The sequence below is a fragment of the Camelina sativa genome, chromosome 10, assembly GCF_000633955.1.
Source record: "Camelina sativa cultivar DH55 chromosome 10, Cs, whole genome shotgun sequence".
Lineage (NCBI taxonomy): Eukaryota > Viridiplantae > Streptophyta > Magnoliopsida > Brassicales > Brassicaceae > Camelina > Camelina sativa.
Window position 1 is genome coordinate 1300594 of NC_025694.1, and position 17866 is coordinate 1318459.

At 36.6% G+C, this 17866-nt stretch overlaps 3 protein-coding genes and 2 pseudogenes across 3 annotated transcripts in view; 3 read left to right on the forward strand and 2 right to left on the reverse strand.

Annotated features, from left to right (window-relative positions):
* LOC104719939 overlaps positions 1-3025 on the reverse strand; it is a 4493-nt pseudogene extending 1468 nt beyond the window's left edge.
* Positions 5244-7655, forward strand: LOC104716377 (cyclin-B1-1-like). Its single transcript, XM_010433754.2, has 8 exons — positions 5244-5386; positions 5688-5872; positions 5959-6126; positions 6235-6360; positions 6461-6709; positions 6799-6957; positions 7045-7226; positions 7305-7655. Exons 1-8 carry the CDS (start codon positions 5347-5349, stop codon positions 7462-7464), a joined length of 1269 nt encoding a protein of 422 aa, XP_010432056.1. The 5' UTR covers positions 5244-5346; the 3' UTR covers positions 7465-7655.
* Positions 7509-10501, reverse strand: LOC104716376 (annotated as a pseudogene).
* LOC104716378 (probable esterase KAI2) lies at positions 11102-12750 on the forward strand. Its single transcript, XM_010433755.2, has 2 exons — positions 11102-11617; positions 12116-12750. The coding sequence occupies exons 1-2, from the start codon at positions 11247-11249 to the stop codon at positions 12558-12560; spliced, it is 816 nt and encodes a 271-aa protein (XP_010432057.1). The 5' UTR covers positions 11102-11246; the 3' UTR covers positions 12561-12750.
* Positions 13731-17866, forward strand: part of LOC104716379 (suppressor of RPS4-RLD 1-like) — a 9033-nt gene continuing 4897 nt past the window's right edge. The window contains exons 1-13 of the mRNA XM_019230642.1: positions 13731-14227; positions 14324-14433; positions 14721-15475; positions 15581-15625; positions 15773-15874; positions 15953-16033; positions 16263-16329; positions 16456-16556; positions 16639-16746; positions 17118-17188; positions 17273-17329; positions 17589-17694; positions 17776-17860. Coding sequence (XP_019086187.1) covers positions 14097-14227; positions 14324-14433; positions 14721-15475; positions 15581-15625; positions 15773-15874; positions 15953-16033; positions 16263-16329; positions 16456-16556; positions 16639-16746; positions 17118-17188; positions 17273-17329; positions 17589-17694; positions 17776-17860 — 1819 coding nt within the window. The 5' untranslated portion in view covers positions 13731-14096. The remainder of the gene's footprint in view (positions 14228-14323; positions 14434-14720; positions 15476-15580; positions 15626-15772; positions 15875-15952; positions 16034-16262; positions 16330-16455; positions 16557-16638; positions 16747-17117; positions 17189-17272; positions 17330-17588; positions 17695-17775; positions 17861-17866) is intronic.

Here is a 17866-nt window from a genome sequence, read left to right on the forward strand (position 1 = left end):
ATTATATGCGCATCCCTTCTTCTTGTAATCATTTATCATGTGCTGAAGAAATATCGACGCAGCTAAAATACTATAGCATGGATTTGTAGCTTTTCATGAACCCTCAATGACAAAGTATCTTTTACCTGAATAGAACTGAGATATTCCGAATTTGCAGCTAAAGTATCTCGTAGTTGTTTCTCCCATTTGGTCCACTCTGCTGCATATGTTCCTTTCGTCGACTCGAGTCTACAGCAAGAAAAATCAGAACGAAAAGAGGTCAAAAGGAGCCAAGCAAAAGTTAGAGCTGAAGAGATGAAGTAGAGAACTTCAGAACAAGAAACAAGAAACAAAAACGTCTGTGAGCACACTCATGTGTACGATTTATCCAGTAACATGATCCAAGTACCATCTAATCACAGGATAAATTAACATGATGTCTTCCTCGTTAGGTTTTGCTAAATTGTTATTAATGCCTTCCATTTGTTACGGTTTGACATTATTCAACTTTTCAAGTCATCATGTAAAATGGTAGTGTTGGCTACCCACCTCCCATGTCTTCGACTGTGGAGATTGAACAAATCTATGCCCTCCTCAAGAACTGATTTAACAGGGTCAGGTAAAGGACTCCTGTATATGCGCAAAGAGAAGTCAATTAATTAAGTGGTTTACAAATTAATTAAATACGAAGTTGCAATTTGTAGCTGTGCCAAGTTCGAGTTTGTTAGGTCACATCTGATGTCACCATATACCTGTCTGATTTCAACAGTGGCATCTTGACGAGGGAGCCAAAGCGCTCAATCAATTCACTCTCAAATTCTTTACGGTTCTGGAAGTTGAAGACCGTTCAGTTAAATGTGAGATCAAATCAAAGGTATACTTGAAGAATAAGTTGTGGTGTATGTGATGATACCTTTCCCTCATAAAGGTGATAAAACATCAAAGCACATAGCCTGCATTTGAAGATGCCTTGTCGAGCTTTCCCTAACAATATTTATTGCATATGAATGAAACGATAGTTTGTTAATTGAATAGGGTTGTGATAAAAGTAGGATGATGCAGTTGAAGATAAACTGTGTATAAGATGCAACTGCATACCGGATGGTTAACTCGTTGAAGTACACGGAATATGAAAACAGCTAACGCATCAAGTGAATATGGATTTGTATCGGTTCCTGTGTAGTCAAAGAGGGCCAAAAGTATATATCAAGCAAAAGATCACAACGAATACAGAGGATGAGACAAGGCAGTAATTGCGGAAACAAAGCAGAACAATATATTTGTGTGTTTTAAGCAAAGTATAAACTTCTAACTGTACTCTTCTAGAAGAAAATTGACTATCAAGCTCAGATTAGGTACGAACAAAACGGGAACAAAATCAGTAAAAGATAAATGATCTTTCAACCTTTTATACTCAAAGCGTTTTTGCAGGGTCATCCAATAAATTAAAGGTCAAATATTATGGAATGAACTTAATCTGACCATATTAAACAGCACGCAAGAAGATTGGTAAATGAAATACATAAAAGAATAGATCATAATTACACACCTTCAGAATCAGCAACGATTGGAACTGCAGAAGCCCTAGTTCTCCGACACATGTCTTCAATCTATAGGGAAATTACAAGCGTTATATTGGAATGAGACTTGTTACGAAACAAAAGATGTGGAAATATATCAGGTCAGCCACTAACTAGGCTTCAACAATACAAGCTATGCACACACTCACATATATATCTCCTGTTATACAACAGAGAAGCATTTTGTTGAAAATGTTGATGTGTCGTCGCCAGAGCGATTTGGAGATTTAATTACAATTAACCATCTGAAGATAAACATATTTACAAAAGTAAGTCTTTTAATTTATTAAATATGCCATTAAAATATATAAGACAATCTTTATTTCATTATTATTTACATAAATGTGTCATTATAATATATAAGGTAATGTTTCTCTCTATTAGTTTTTTAAAATGAAAGACTTCATCAACTATTAAAAAATATATCTATAGTTAATAATTTAATTATCATTTTCATAACATATTTAATGATTTAAAGTAAATTACATTTTATAAACTATTAAAAAAAAATTCATCTATTTAACTTTTTGAAATACAAAACTTATTCTCTGATTTTTTAAAATTTGATGCCTATTCAAGTTTTCCCTCTGTTTCACAATAAGTGTCATTTTGACACATTTCACACAAATTAATAAAATATTAAAATATATATATGCCCTTATTTAATAAATGTTTAATGGGTTAATTTAGTCATAGATTAAGGGTAAAACTAGAAAATCTAATGAAAAATATGCATTGAAAATATAAAATAGTGCACTAGAAATGTAAAATGACACTTTTTGTGAAACAAAAATAAAATTCTAAAATGACACTACTTATGAAACAAATGGAGTATATATTAAAAATTAATTATTATAATAATCTTAAAAATATATAACATTATCACAATTATCACAATAATTAACATTATATTCAACATTTCATGGGTGAAATATATTTTTACACAAAATAATTAAATGTAAATTTGAATAAAATAAAAAAAATTATGTGTAAAATTATTATTATGACACTTTGAATTCCAATTAATTTTACTTGTAATAATTTTATTTGAGTCGATTTATCCCGCATGTAGTGTATATGTATTAAAGGCAGGTTACAAGTAGTCGAAAAAAGATATGTCTTCAGCAAACCAAGGGAGGGTGTCATGGAACAAAATTTTAATCTTAATAACCATTAGGTAGCAAAGCAATTGATTACGACTGTAACAATAGTTGCAAAGATTCTGATAAAAATCTACTCCTACAAAGCCACTCTTAAAGGATCCATGGGTAGAGATTAGTAATGAGTATCAGGCTTATGGCACTACCTGAGAATCTTCTAAGCCTGATACTAATCGATGTGAGGTTGTAACAGATTCTCAGCGTAGAATTAATTACCTGTCTCCAGACATCTTCATTTGGGGCATTTTTGTCAGCTAACATAATTGATTGTGGTTCTTTACGACGTTCATCAGCAACCTTTGACATCTTAGACGTCAGTGTATGATCCGTAATGCAATGAGAAAGAAGAAGGCTATGAGTCATTAAGGAAAGTTTAGTTTGAAAGTGGCTGCCACCATTACAGAAGAACAGAAACACATGTTATATTGTCAAGTAGTTCCTTGTGGTAATGGCCATTATGAAGTAACTGAGCATGGCCAAGGTTTTAGGGTTGATATGAATGCTAAAACTTGTGCTTGTAGGAGGTGGAGTATGACTGGGATACCTTGTCGACATGTACTGCGTATAATATTGAAGAAAAAGCTGAAACCTGAGGATTTTGTTGTCTCAGATTGGTATTTGACTACAAGATGGGTTAAGCAATACAATGAGACACTAATGGGAGTGAATGGAATGTGTTTTTGGGAAAATTCTGGGGAATCTAGACTTCAGCCACCACCAAGACAAGTAGATAAAGGTCCAAAAAAGAAGCAGAAAAGAATCAAGGGGAAAAATGAGTCACCACAAAAGAAGAAAAAGAAGAAGAATGAGAAAGGAAATGAAGAAGAAGAACCTGCTCAGAAAAAACTGTCAAGAGAAGGAATGAAACTTCATTGTGGGCGTTGTGGATTAAAAGGCCATAATATAGTGAGGTGCAACAACATTGGAGTCCCGGTTAAAAGGCCACCAAAGAAGAAATCAAATTCAGGTCTATGCCAAGTAAACCAAACAGGTCAATCAAGTCAGCCATCACAAACATCTCAAGTAACTCAATCAAGTCAGGCATCACAACCCGTTCAAGCAAGTCAAGCATCACAAATACAAGCACCATCAAGCATGATGTCTCAGATTTTATGAGGTTTCTTTTGATTGAGTCTCAGATTTTAAATGTTTAGGTATGTTTTTTTCTGGTAATGCAGTCAGGTTTTAGTGGTTTAGAGATGATTACTGTCGTTTTCTTTTTGCTGGTAATGCACTCAGTTTTAAAGTGTTTAGGGATGGTTATTGCTTTTTTTTTTTGATAATACACTCGTTTTTAAGATTTTTTACTTAAACTTCTCTTAATATTAATGTTATGTCATTACAAACTTAATACAAACAAAAGGAAACCATGACCATGACACACATAAACGAAGAGAGATAAAGAAGATGATGAACAACGTGGATGCCACATCATCGACATTTCACGGAACAGTAACAGTGTTAATCCCTAAGTATGATTTAGCACAAAAATTTGAGATTAGATCTGTTAACTAAATAAATATAGAGTGGAGGTATGTTTTAGCACAGTCATATAATCAAGGTATGAATTTAACATAACAAAGCTGTGTGGGTATGAATTAGACGATTTCCCCTGGTACAAACAACACATGTATGTAGAGAGAAACTAAAACTTCAAACGACACCGTTTTAATAATTAAAGCCTTCGTAAGCCCAATTTACTAACAAAGGTCAAACGACAACGTTTTTAAAGAAAGCGCAAAATGGTAGTGGCGGTAGAGTAGTAAGCCCAGCCCAAGGTAATATGATATATCAATTTTATTTGATTTATGAGTTATATTGTTCTTCACAATACTGAAATCCTGTTTTTGTTCCTTTAGATGATTGCTGGGCTAAAATTGCTGTCCGAAGCTGTCTGAAAACCAAAGTCCCTATCTCATATGTCTTGGTGTCTCTTAGTTTGCTTCTGGATATTATTTCGGTAGTTAAAACTTATTTTACCTTGGAAGTTATATAAGGCTTTAAACATAAGATGAACCCAACATCAGACATGATGAAAGTATAGATAGACACAAGGTTTTTCATGTTACTACTAAAAAAGCTAAACTTACAGATCCAAGCAAAAGGATCCATATATATTACATTTGAATCCTCTGTGATTTCTTTTGTTGTTGTTAATTTACCCTGTGAGCCCTTTTGGTTTAGCTTTGTACTTCTTGAGATGAGGGAAGCAAGCGACGACGTCGGATTCGAGTGTTTTGCTTGCCCCCCAAAAAAAAAAATTGATTAAGTTCTATCTAAATTATCTAATCGAGATTAATGGGCCTTCCTATGGGCTTTCTGCGAGAGCCATTTTTAATATCTCACGTAATCTGTAATCGAGCTTAACGGTCCAAAATAAACTATTCACCGTTGGATGAAGATCCCATCGAACCGTCTAAATCAAAAAAAACATTCAGATTTCAGACCGTTGGGGAAGAAAATACTCATTTATTTTGTTTTAATTTTGGTTTTCCTTTTCTTTAAAACGGCTCATCTTCCTCGAGAAGCCTCCTTTATACAAGGCTTGTTTTTTTTTACAACTACAAACAAAAAGAGATTTTATTCTGAGAGAAGAAGACGAAGAGAGAGAGAGGAGAGAAACAAAGATGATGACTTCTCGATCAATTGTTCCTCAACAATCCATGGGTAAGAATAAAGTTCTTTAATTTTTAATTCGTTTTTAGGGTTTTGCGGAACAAAAACTGATTTGGTTTTAGTGGCGACTCATCCATGATCATCGGTTCTGGTTTTCTTTTTCATCTGGGTTTTGTTCGATTTTAGTGTTTCTTGCTGTTCGTGTTTGATATCTACGAACAAGGAAACGAAACTGTTTCGAAATCAATTATAAAGTCCGTGGCTTTTTGAGTGAATTATTCTTAATTTGATAATATGGTTGTTTGTTGCACTTTGAATTATAATAAAGTTGTAAACTTTTCGTGTTTTGAAGGTGATGCTGTTGTTGTGGAAGATGGCAAAAACGTTGCGAAAGGAAGAAACCGTCAAGTTCTTGGTGATATAGGTAATGTTGTTCGAGGAAATTACCCAAAGAACAAGCCGGCGAAGGTCAATCATCGTCCTCGTACACGGTCTCAGAATCCGAATCCCACACTTCTTGTGGATGAGAATCTCAAAGTTTGTTCCTTTTTCCCTGTCTTTTGATGAACAAATTATTTAGGTCTCTTCGTTAGATTTGATGTGCTTATTGTTTTGACCTGCAGAAACCTGTAGTCAAGAGAGTCGCAATACCAAAGCCAAAGAAAGCAGCTGGGAAATCAAAGGTTTTAGAGGTGATTGAGATAAGCTCAGACAGTGATGAAGAACATAGTTTAGTTGTTGTCCGAGAGAAATCAACCACTTACACATCTGTTCTTACCGCTAGAAGCAAGGTATAAATTTCACTTTGTGAAGTGATGATTCTTGGTTTCCAAGTAAGAAGATGTTTGGTCTGTTCTGAATTATCTCTTTTTTTGTTTCTTTCTTTTGATGATTTTCAGGCTGCTTGTGGTATAGAGAAGAAACAGAAAGAAGCTATTGTTGATATCGATTCTGCTGATGCTAAGAATGACCTTGCAGCTGTGGAATATGTGGAAGAGATCTACCGTTACTACAAGTCTGTTGAGGTTAGTATACTATTTCTATAAATCATGAATCTTTCCTTGCAGAGCATTGTGGTATGAACTATGAACTTGTTTTATTTAAAGTTCTCATTTTGATTGGCAGAGTGAATGGAGACCACGAGATTACATGCATTCGCAACCTGAGATTAATGAAAAGATGAGATTGATTCTGGTGGAATGGTTGATAGACGTACATGTCCGATTCGAGCTAAACCCAGAGACGTTTTACCTCACTGTTAACATTCTGGATCGGTTCTTGTCGGTTAAGCCAGTACCTAGAAAAGAACTGCAGCTAGTTGGTCTTAGTGCTCTTCTCATGTCATCTAAATACGAAGAGATCTGGCCACCACAGGTGACAAAAACAGAGAACTCCTAAATCATTTGTAGCTTCTGATTGTGATTCTTCTTGTCTTCAGCTTCTGAATTATAATTCTTTTGCAGGTGGCGGATCTAGCTGATATTGCAGACCATGCATACAGTCACAAACAGATCCTGGTGATGGAGAAGATTATACTGTCTACACTCGAGTGGTACTTGACAGTACCAACCCATTATGTCTTTCTTGCTCGCTTCATCAAAGCTTCCATTGCAGACCAACAGGTAAGACGGCTTTTTTACAGTTTCTTCCATGGTTTTACTTTTACATTACATTATATATGACATTTCAAGTGGTTTTTTTGTCTTCAGATGGAGAATATGGTGCACTATTTGGCGGAGTTAAGTGTGATGCATTACGATACTACGATAATGTTCAGTCCATCTATGGTAGCTGCTTCTGCAATCTACGCAGCAAGATCTGCTCTTCACCAAATTCCCATTTGGACCAACACTCTCAAGCATCACACTGGCTATTCCGAGACTCAGCTCATGTAAAATAGAACCTCTGTTAATTTCTTCATATGGGTTTTGTATATTTGGCTGGATATTGATTATTTTATATTAAACAGGGACTGTGCAAAGCTATTGGCGTATCAGCAATGGAAGCAACAACAAGAAGGGAGTGAGAGTAAGGGAGCGTTACGAAAGAAGTACTCCAAGGATGAACGCTTTGGTGTTGCTATGATCCCTCCGGCCAAAGCTTTGTTGACCGGAACTGAATCTGCCTAGGAGTTTGGAACCCCCTTTAAGACCTTTTAAGAGGACAAAGAAGCTGAAGAACCAAGTCTAGTTTTATTTTCCTTCTGAAAATCAAGTCTAGTTTCATTAGATATAATATTTTATACAAGTCTAATGAGTCACTTTGAAACCAAGTTCTTTAGTACACATGATTCATTCCTCAACAAAAAGCATTTGTTTCACTATTTCTTGTGAGAAGCCAGTTTCTTCTGGGCCCGCCCATTCTGGCTTTTAAAACCACCTTCTGGTCTGAGACGCTTTCCAAGATCCCCCTTGAAAGTTGAAACCACTAAACACTCCATCTTCTGTGTAAGCTTGACTCTGTGCTTGAAATTTCCAGATACTGCGGTTGTGGATCATGGAAGAGCAACATTTGAAGAAACATTTGTTTACCACAACCTCGTGCCTAGAATTTCTCGTATCCATGCAGAGATTGTAAATCCAATCAATTTTGGATCTTCACTCGGAAAGTGAGAACGGTTAACCTCCAAGGCCCTTACTTCTAACCAATTTTTTACACCAATCCAATGTTTTAGATAGCTGTGCCTCGATGATCTCCAACACTGACCGTTTACTTCTCTTCTCATCTTCAAGATCGAGAGTTCGGTATGCTAGTGTAAGCAAGTAGATACCAGGGTGCAGTCTCCTGGAGAAGGCAAAAAGTAAAAAATAAGTCAGGTTACTTCACAAATAACAACTAATATAGAGACTTGACCCCCTTTCCCCATCATGCCTTTTAATTACTTTGGTAAGAGATGTAAGCAGACTCAAAATGACTGAGGAACAATGTGGTCAAAGCAGATACAAAGATGCAAAAAAATTGTTGATCGGAAGTGATTTCTACCAACAAGTTCTAGCACTCATCCTTTAAGCTATAGCCAGCAGTGCATCTTACGTTGCTTTCTCTTCATATATAATAAGCTTACCCATCCAGTGTACTCCCCTCTTCCAGTCCATCCCAGAATCTTTGTGCCAGGACCGTTCGACTCTTTTTATCTTTCCCATAAGTTTCAATATACCATCCTCCGACATCATGCAAACCACAACGAGGCTCAAACAACCAAAACCTGTTTTCACATCCATGCAATTATTGTTTCATGTCACTGGAGGTAAGAAGGATAAAGTTAAGTTAGAGATTAATGTCATAAGTTTATAACATGTTCATTCCCAAAGATCACTGACTTCTTCAGCATTTCAACAAAAGCAATTACATTTCTGTGTTCCAGGTATCAATTTCTTTAATTACATTCTATTGAAGATAAAACAGAGACAAGGATGTCCGATCCTTGTTGTTTATGCGATCGAGTTAAATGTGAGCCAGAACTGAAATAAAACAAAAATCATATTTGGCTTACTTGCTTGGTGGTAATTTCGCTCTACTGCATCTACACTCGCAAATGGAAACCTTTTCCCCAATTCTGTACCAGTGCAAATGTCTGACCTGTAGAACGTGGATAGTGAATTCTCATGCATGGTTATTTCATCAAATGACTAACAGAACTAATCTCTATATGCATCACAGTACAATTCCCTGAGAAGAGTACATGTGGTACATTGCAAAAGGTAACTAAAATAAATGCTAGATCATATAAACCACAAACCAGAAATGTCCTATGTTTCATTATCACATGAGTCTTAGCACCATTGCCATCGTAGACATAACATGAGCCTTCATCTGGGATTGTTCCAAGACCACTTATAGTTCCAACAAGTAGTCTGGCTCCACTTTCATTTCCCCGAGATGATCCAGATTCAGTACCGTGATTAGATCCTTCATCTGAATTGAGGAAAACGTGTATGAGATCGTGATCACCCTCACTTTTATTCTCTTCGTAATGCCCTTTCGGGGGAACCCTAATGGCTGTAGCAACAACTCTTCCAGATACATGCAGCTGAATATCTTTATAAGCATCCGAAACATGGTTTCTATTTCTTGAGGACTGTATATGAGATATCTGAAGACCAATCCTTTCATCAGATTTCATATCATAATTGCCTTTCTCAACTTCTTGACCCAGGTCCGAATCCATAAATGACGACAAAGCCAACTTCTTGGAGCAAGCAGAAGAAAGCTCAAGGAAGTTATCTACCAAGCAGACCATGCCAAAAAGATCCCTTCCTGACACCAAATGCAAAACCTCTCGTGTGTCATACACAGACCTTTCCTCAGCTTCAAAACAATCAGGAAGAAGCTCCACAGATCTACATCAGGCCCAAAGTACGCTGCTCTGATAGCTGAATAAAAATCTTCTTCTAGTTCATCCAAGTACCCTGTAGTACCATTAGCTACTCTCTTCTCCAATACAATATCATGTACTGCTTCTCTATACCACTTTAGCCACTCAACCACTTCCATCTCTTGACTCAATGTCAATCTTTTTTTATACCTGTGAAGCGTATACCCTTGTGTAGAATGTTTCGTCATCACCACTCTCCTAGATAGTAAGTATCTATCATAGTGTGCTCTTTTTTCAGAATCTGAAAGAATCTGGGCATCATCACCACCACAAAATCATATCATTCATCAGAACCACTACAACTATCACAAAAAGCCTGAAATTTTTTCAATCAGAGAAACAAATTTCTCTATGTACCTCATAAGCGGCGAGAATCTGAACGAAACGTAACGAATTAGATGGATCTTTCTTCGAATCGACAAGGTCAGGATGAGTCTCCTTGGCGAGTCTGCGAAATGAAGCTTTGATCTCTGCGATTGAACTTGTTTCGGAGACATTCAAGATATCGTAGGCATTCTCCACCGGAAACTCATCCCGATTCGACTCAGCCTCGCCGCTCAGCAATCGAGTTCCTTGTCGCGACGCCGACGGCCCGACGCATCCGTAATTCAGATGAACCGGAACCGATCTGCCGAAACGCCGACGTATCAATCCGGCGAGAGTCGTCATCTTAGGTGGGAACGGAGAACAGAGTAACGGCACGCCGACAGCACGTGGGTTTATCGGTTTCCCGCCACGTCATCACGAGCGCTAAGCACTAGTTTTGGTTTGGTCAACAGTAAAAACGGTCTTTATGGAAGAAGATGACACAAATTTACCTTAAATGGGCCTTAGATTTTTTATAATGGGCCTTGTTCGTTTCACAGATATAGACAACTTAAATGATGAAAGGAAGTGGATGTGATACGTGGTCGCATATTCACCATGGCTTTCCATGAATAGTAAATATGTATACGTATCTGGTTTTTAGATACCTACCTCATTAATCAAAATTTTGTATACATGCCAAATTTAAACATTGACTTACTATAAGAAGAACCTCTATCAAAAAAACATTGACTCTAATGAATGAGTTTTTTTGACAGATTATTATTATTATTATTATTTTTTTTTAACTATTTTGAATGCATGTAATTACTTAACTGTTACGTTTAGGTTTAGTAAATTAACAATCAGACTGACATTAAATTATTCTGACCCACCTCGACCTAAAACCGTTCCAGCTCATTCAAAGTTCCAAAATATTTTGGGCTTCATTCCAAAAAACTAAAACCAAATTATCACGAATCGCGATGTTTGAATTTGACAATCTAACAAATATGGTTCCAGTCACCTATAAATCTAGATATTTTAAAAGAAAGATCCTAGAATTTATTAACTCTTCCACAACATGAGATTTTATTTTTAAAAATATATACTACCAAAGAAACTTTAAACTATTTACCAAACACTTCCACTATATTAGCTGATTATATATCAAGAGAGATATAACAAGAAGACGAATCTTTAGAGAGAGAGAAAAATAAAGAGGAGGAGATGGGTGTGGTAGAGGAAGCTCACAACGTGAAGGTGATTGGTTCAGGGAATCAAGCTACGATCGTGTTAGGTCACGGGTTCGGCACGGACCAGTCAGTTTGGAAACACCTGGTACCACATCTGGTCGATGATTACAGCGTCGTGCTTTACGACAACATGGGAGCTGGTACGACAAACCCGGAATATTTCGACTTCGATCGTTACTCAACTCTCGAAGGCTTCTCCTTTGATTTGATTGCAATCTTGGAAGATCTCCAGATTGAGTCTTGTATCTTTGTTGGTCACTCTGTTTCCGCCATGGTTGGTGTCTTGGCTTCTCTTAACCGTCCTGATCTCTTCTCCAAAATCGTTATGATTTCTGCTTCTCCAAGGTATATAACATATCATTTAAAGATTTATTATCTCTTTTTCTTGATTCATAAGATCATTTTTTGCTCTTTATGTTTATTTCTTAATTTCTTTCTGACATATAATTTGTTTTTTTAATCTAAAGTTCGTAAATTTACTGAATTATCTTCAAATCTGTTATTTGGTGGAGAAGATTCATAAAGCTTTTTTGCTTATTTTAATCTCATTCTGACATATTTTCGACAAAGGGCCTCTCTGTTCCTTCTCTTGGCTGAATTATCCTATTTTATTTCTCAAAATCTATAAACATTTCATGTTTTATTTTTCAATATAAAAAATCCGTAATTTTTTTTTTAACATCATCATAAATTTATTCAGTTTTGATATTGATTTTTTTTTTTAATTGAGAGCGGTGCTTACATATTAATTTAATCTTCTTCTGACACAAGAAAACCCTAGAAATATCCATATACTTTTTTGTTAACTTAAGCAAATTATTTTGTTTTTGGTGCATCTATAAGATACGTGAACGCTGTTGATTACCAAGGTGGATTCGAACAAGACGACTTAAACCAGCTATTCGAAGCGATGCGAAGCAATTACAAAGCTTGGTGCTCAGGTTTCGCTCCACTAGCCGTTGGTGGTGACTTAGACTCAATCGCCGTTCAAGAATTCAGCAGGACACTCTTCAACATGCGTCCTGACATTGCTCTCTCCCTCGGTCAGACCATTTTCCAAAGCGACATGAGACACATCTTACCTTTTGTCTCTGTCCCTTGTCACATCCTCCAAAGTGTTAGGGACTTAGCCGTACCAGTTAGTGTTTCAGAGTATCTTCACACCAATCTTGGAAGTGAATCCGTCGTTGAGGTTATTCCTTCTGATGGTCATCTTCCTCAGCTTAGCTCGCCGGATTCTGTTGTTCCCGTCGTCCTCCGTCACATTCGTAATGACATTGATTTGTGATTGTGGGAGATTTAGTTAATATAATTAATTAACGATGTCAAAAAATTGGAAAATAAACTTTTGATGTGATATGTCTACCTATTGAGAACATTGTTTCGTTGTGGTTTGGTTCTGATTCGTTTGTCTTTGAGTAGTTGATCGTTGTTGTTCTTATCTTTTTGTTAAAGGAAAAGTCTCTGTCTTTTGTCCAGCTTTGCTAGACCCATTATTGCTCGATGTTAATAGTGATCTTTATAATTGATGGTCCATATGAGCATAGCGAATTATTTCAAGTGTCGTCGATGGTCCATACAACGTGTGAAGACTAAATTTATTTGCGATTACTTTTCAGTTATTTACGATTACACCTCAAACCTCCCATCCGCTACACATAGCCATAGGGATATGGGTTATCTAGCTGTTAGCTTGTTCGGTGTGGACATAGTTTAGCCGAATCATAACATGATAAACAATGTGATGGACTGATGGTTTGAAGTTTGTTTGTATGTTTATGAAAATATAAGTCAACTAAATTTTATACTAAATGATACTCATTTAGGGGTTTTATAGTTAAGTGAAATTAATTCAAATTTTTGTTGGGTCTGTTTGTTTATGCAAATTGTGGACTTGTTTGATGTATTTATAGTGTCATCATGCCAAAAATTTTATCTTGTGTTCATTTATCATTAACAAACTTCAAAATTTACGTTCGGCGCTGTAGTCTATTTAGATTTTATTCGGTTTGTTCGTTTATGAAATTAATGATTTATCTGTACAAAACCAGAATCGGTGATGTTGTACATCTATCATTTTTAGATGATAAGAACAAAATTTTAAATTTCTATTTATTTTCTGAAATTTTATAAGTTTAGGTATTTATTTGCTATAACATTATTTTTTCTTGCAAGTCAAAGTATTAATTAAACTTCCATTCTTTTAAATTCATTTCATTGATACAATTTAATTGTTTACATTAGTCATGTGATATTTTTAGAATTCAATTTTGTTCCCTATGCAATGCCATGAAGTTTGAATACACAGACCAGACTTTAACTCTTTTTGGCAAGAAAATTAACTGAACGAACTAGCCCATTGTAAAAGGGTATGATAAGTGGGCTAGGCCCATTTAGACACACACAAAAAAACACGTTAGATTAAACTCACGTGACGAGAAAGTTCACACGTGTGTCACTCTTACCCCCAAAAAAATTGAGTACCACCACAGCAAAGAGAAGCAGCAGCACCACCATCCACCTCCAGCCAGTAGCACATTTCACCATCACCATCACCATCATCATCATCGTCGTCGTCTCTTCTTCTCTCTCTTCATCTGTTACTTTTTTTTTTACTTTTCTTCCCCGTTTCGCTCTCCGTCAAAGTCTTCTCTCTCTTTTGCTATTTTTTTCTCCACTGTAAATTCCCTTTTTACCCTTAAACCCATCGTTCGTTCCCCCTGAGACACGGCGGCCACGAAGAAGAAGAAGAGGGAATAATATAGAGAAAAGAGGCGATTGATTGATTTGTCCCATCGGAGACGCCGCTCGTTGTTCAGGGAAAATGACGACGGCGACGACGACGACATCGGAACGAGAAGAGTTAGCCAAGCACTGCAGTTCACGGAACTGGTCCAAAGCGATCCGAGTTCTCGATTCGCTCCTTGCTAAGCAGTGTTCAATTTTGGATATATGGTTTGGTTTCGCGATCTTTCTTATCTCATCAATTTCTCCGGATCGGTAAAATCGTTAATCTCAATTTTGTTTTTGTTTGGGAAATTTTGGTTTCAGCAATAGAGCGTTTTGCTATAATCAATTGGAGCTTCACAAGCATGTGATTAAGGACTGTGATAAGGCACTTCAGCTTGAGCCTTATGCCATTCAAGCTTATATACTCAAAGGTTAGTTCACTACCAAGCTTTTTTTTAGTAGTGCTTTCAGACTATCAAGTGTAATAATATCTCTGGGGATTGAGTCTTATTCTCGGGATAGCTTCAGAACTATTGTTAGGGGTTTAGCCTGCTAGTTATGAATTGATGATATAATGGTTGCTTAAGAATATCGGTAATCTTAGTATAAGCTATGGATAGTACTGTTTTTTTTAACCTAGGGTGAACTGTTAAGTTATCAACAAGTGGGGATGAGATTTGAAAATTGTTACTGAACCATGGTGTGGTGGAAAAAACAGGACGCGCTCTTTTGGCGTTGGGGAGAAAACAGGAAGCTGTTCTTGTTTTGGAGCAAGGATATAAAAATGCTTTTCAGCAGACAGCAGATGTGAAGCAGTTACTTGAATTAGAAGAGCTCCTAAAAGATGCAAGACGAGAAATTGATTGTACTTTCAAAAACCATGCCACCGAGTCCCGGCAAGAGACCCCTGCCTCGCATCTAGGATCATGTGCTAGTGAGAAGTCTGATGAAAAAATTGATAAGCATGACTCTGTTTTTGGAACAAGCGATAATGCCTGCAAATTATCAAGTATTGCAGTTTCTGAATCAGGAGCATGTAGCAATGGGAACTCCCACGAGGTATCCAGGGAATTGGGCGAGCCAATAAAGGTAAATAGCTTTTCAAAGGATGCATCCAAGGCAAGCAAGCAATCTGGTGGTAGTTCCGACTTATGTAATGGATCATCGTACAAGGAAAAAGAGAATGGAAAGTGTGGCAGCCAAATCAATGGTTCTTATGAAACATGTAAACCATGTAATGGTTCTGATTTGCATGATAATTTAGCTGAAAGTTCTGGTCGATTAGGGGATCTGACTATTAGTGGAAAAAAATTAAGCAGTACGTCTGGATTTACTAGCAAATCAAACCATAAAGCTGAGGTACGTTGTGGAGTTGGCACCGAAATCAAGATAAACAAGAAGTACACCATAGCAAGAATATCAGGAAACCATTCTATAAGTGTGGATTTTCGACTTTCTAGAGGCATTGCACAGGTATAGCAATGCAAAATAATAAGACAAGGTTACTTGATGTTGTATCTTAGTGGTGTTGAGATTTAGCTTCCATATTCTTGATCACTGAGCTTCTGTTGTCAACAGGTGAACGAAGGAAACTATACAAAAGCTATATCTATTTTTGATAAGGTGATTTTTCATGTACTCCTGTTTGGTGATCTTAATACCTGGCGAGTGTCTTTTGTTTTTCGTTTCTCTGTTTTACATTCTATTCGGAGGTTGTTTGGCAAAAATGACTGGGTCAAATTTTTTACCATTTAGTTTATCTTTGTGCAGGTGCTGAAAGAAGAACCAACTTACCCTGAGGCACTTATAGGAAGAGGGACAGCTTATGCATTCCAACGAGAGCTTGAAAGTGCTATAGCTGATTTTACTAAGGTATTCAGATATTTGACAAAAGTTGTTACCACTGTGGGTTAAGCTCACCAATTGTTCTTCTATGATGATTATGGTCAGGCTATTCAATCTAACCCAGCAGCAGCTGAAGCCTGGAAGCGGAGAGGACAGGCTCGTGCTGCCCTTGGGGAATATGTTGAGGTTAGTGGTTCCACGTTTTCTCTGATTCTGTTCTTTAATTAGAGCTAAAAGCATAAATAATAAATGTATTTATGGAGCTCTTACCTGTTCGGTCTACACATTTATCCAAGAAATTGGATAAGCCTCTGATTGATGTCTGTCTTTAAGCCTGTTTACTGCTTGCATTTTTATGGGTATATATCGAGAAACGTTTCTTGTACAATACTTTTAAGCTATCCTTTGGTTATAGGCGGTTGAAGATTTGACTAAAGCACTGGTTTTTGAGCCAAACTCACCTGATGTATTGCACGAAAGGGGTAAGTGTCTTTTTTCTCTTTTTTTTCCTGCTATATCGGGCTCCCTATTTCAGTTTTCCTTTCTGATAACGTAAATTCTTTTGGTGAAAAACCATAAAGTACCACTGACATTCACAATCAATTCAGGTATTGTTAATTTCAAATCTAAGGACTTCACTGCTGCTGTAAAAGACCTATCTATATGTCTGAAGCAAGAGAATGATAACAAGTCCGCATATACTTATTTGGTAAGACTATTGTTTGTTGTTATTCTTGGTTCAAAGTAACCATGCAAATGTTTTCTTAGAAAAAATTTCTTGATCTTTCCAGGGACTAGCATTTGCTTCACTTGGTGAATATAAAAAAGCTGAAGATGCGCATTTGAAGTCCATCCAGCTGGATAGTAATTATCTTGAAGCCTGGCTTCATCTCGCCCAGGTAATAGGCAAATACTAAAATATGTACGATTATGCTTCGATATTGAATTTTCAACTTAACCTGAACTGTGATGAAGATAGGATTTTTGGCATTGCTTGTTTTATATATATCTTGGTTTTCATGCATGTGATGGTGAAGTTAGTTTTCTGTAGAGCTAATGAGACTTTAACAGAAGAAAGCTTACATTTTGACATTTGGAGTATTAATTAAGGTTTCGTGAAGGACCTTTTTTACTTGATTATTTGGTTTCCTCAAGTTATTTCTCTTTAATTTAGGTTGCTCATCTTAGTTTCTTGCTTGAATCGATTGAGTACTATATGATACTGCACACTTTTTTTGTTTACTGTACTCGGATGGTTGAATTCTGGCAGTTCTATCAAGAGTTGGCCGACCACAGCAAGGCTTTGGAATGCATTGAGAAGGTTCTACAAGTCGACAACAGGTAGCTCTTATTTGGGATGAACTACATGTAAAACTATATCTCTGGTTTTGCCATCAGTCATGGCAATTTTCCTGTCTTGGCCAGGGTTTGGAAGGCATATCACTTGCGTGGATTAGTATTTCATGGTTTAGGCGAACACAGGTATATACCATCAGTGTAAATAAGATTACTGGAAACTGAATTTGGTGTAAAGGGGAAAGTTATGACTTCGTTGATGTGCATGTTACCTATTACGTCCATGAGTGATCTAAGTATATCTCAAGGTGTAATTTAAAATATGATATCCACGTTTGAGCAAAAGTATGTTCTAAAGGAAGCTATTAAGTTTATGTACAAGGCTGGTCTTTGAATCAGTGATATTATTCACCTGTAATTATTTTTGGTTACTTGTATTTTTCAGGAAGGCTATCCAAGAATTATCTATCGGCTTAAGCATTGAGAACACAATAGAGTGCTTGTACCTACGAGGTTCCTGCTACCATGCTGTAGGAGAATATAGAGATGCGGTAAATATTTGTTTGTTAACTTTATGGCTGCATTTTTTCAAGGAGACTCTCTCTTATTGCTTGCCTTGAATATGCTCACAGGTGAAGGACTACGATGCTACTGTGGACGTGGAACTTGATGCAGTTGAAAAATTTGTTCTTCAATGCTTGGCATTTTATCAGGTTGGCTGGA

Coding starts and splice junctions, on each gene's coding strand:
- LOC104716377 (XM_010433754.2), top strand. CDS start 5,347: ATGATGACTTCTCGATCAATTGTTCCTCAACAATCCATGG. Junction 6,127..6,234: donor TTCTTACCGCTAGAAGCAAG/GTATAAATTTCA, acceptor GATGATTTTCAG/GCTGCTTGTGGTATAGAGAA. Junction 6,710..6,798: donor AAGAGATCTGGCCACCACAG/GTGACAAAAACA, acceptor ATTCTTTTGCAG/GTGGCGGATCTAGCTGATAT.
- LOC104716378 (XM_010433755.2), top strand. CDS start 11,247: ATGGGTGTGGTAGAGGAAGCTCACAACGTGAAGGTGATTGGTTCAGGG. Junction 11,618..12,115: donor ATGATTTCTGCTTCTCCAAG/GTATATAACATA, acceptor TGCATCTATAAG/ATACGTGAACGCTGTTGATT.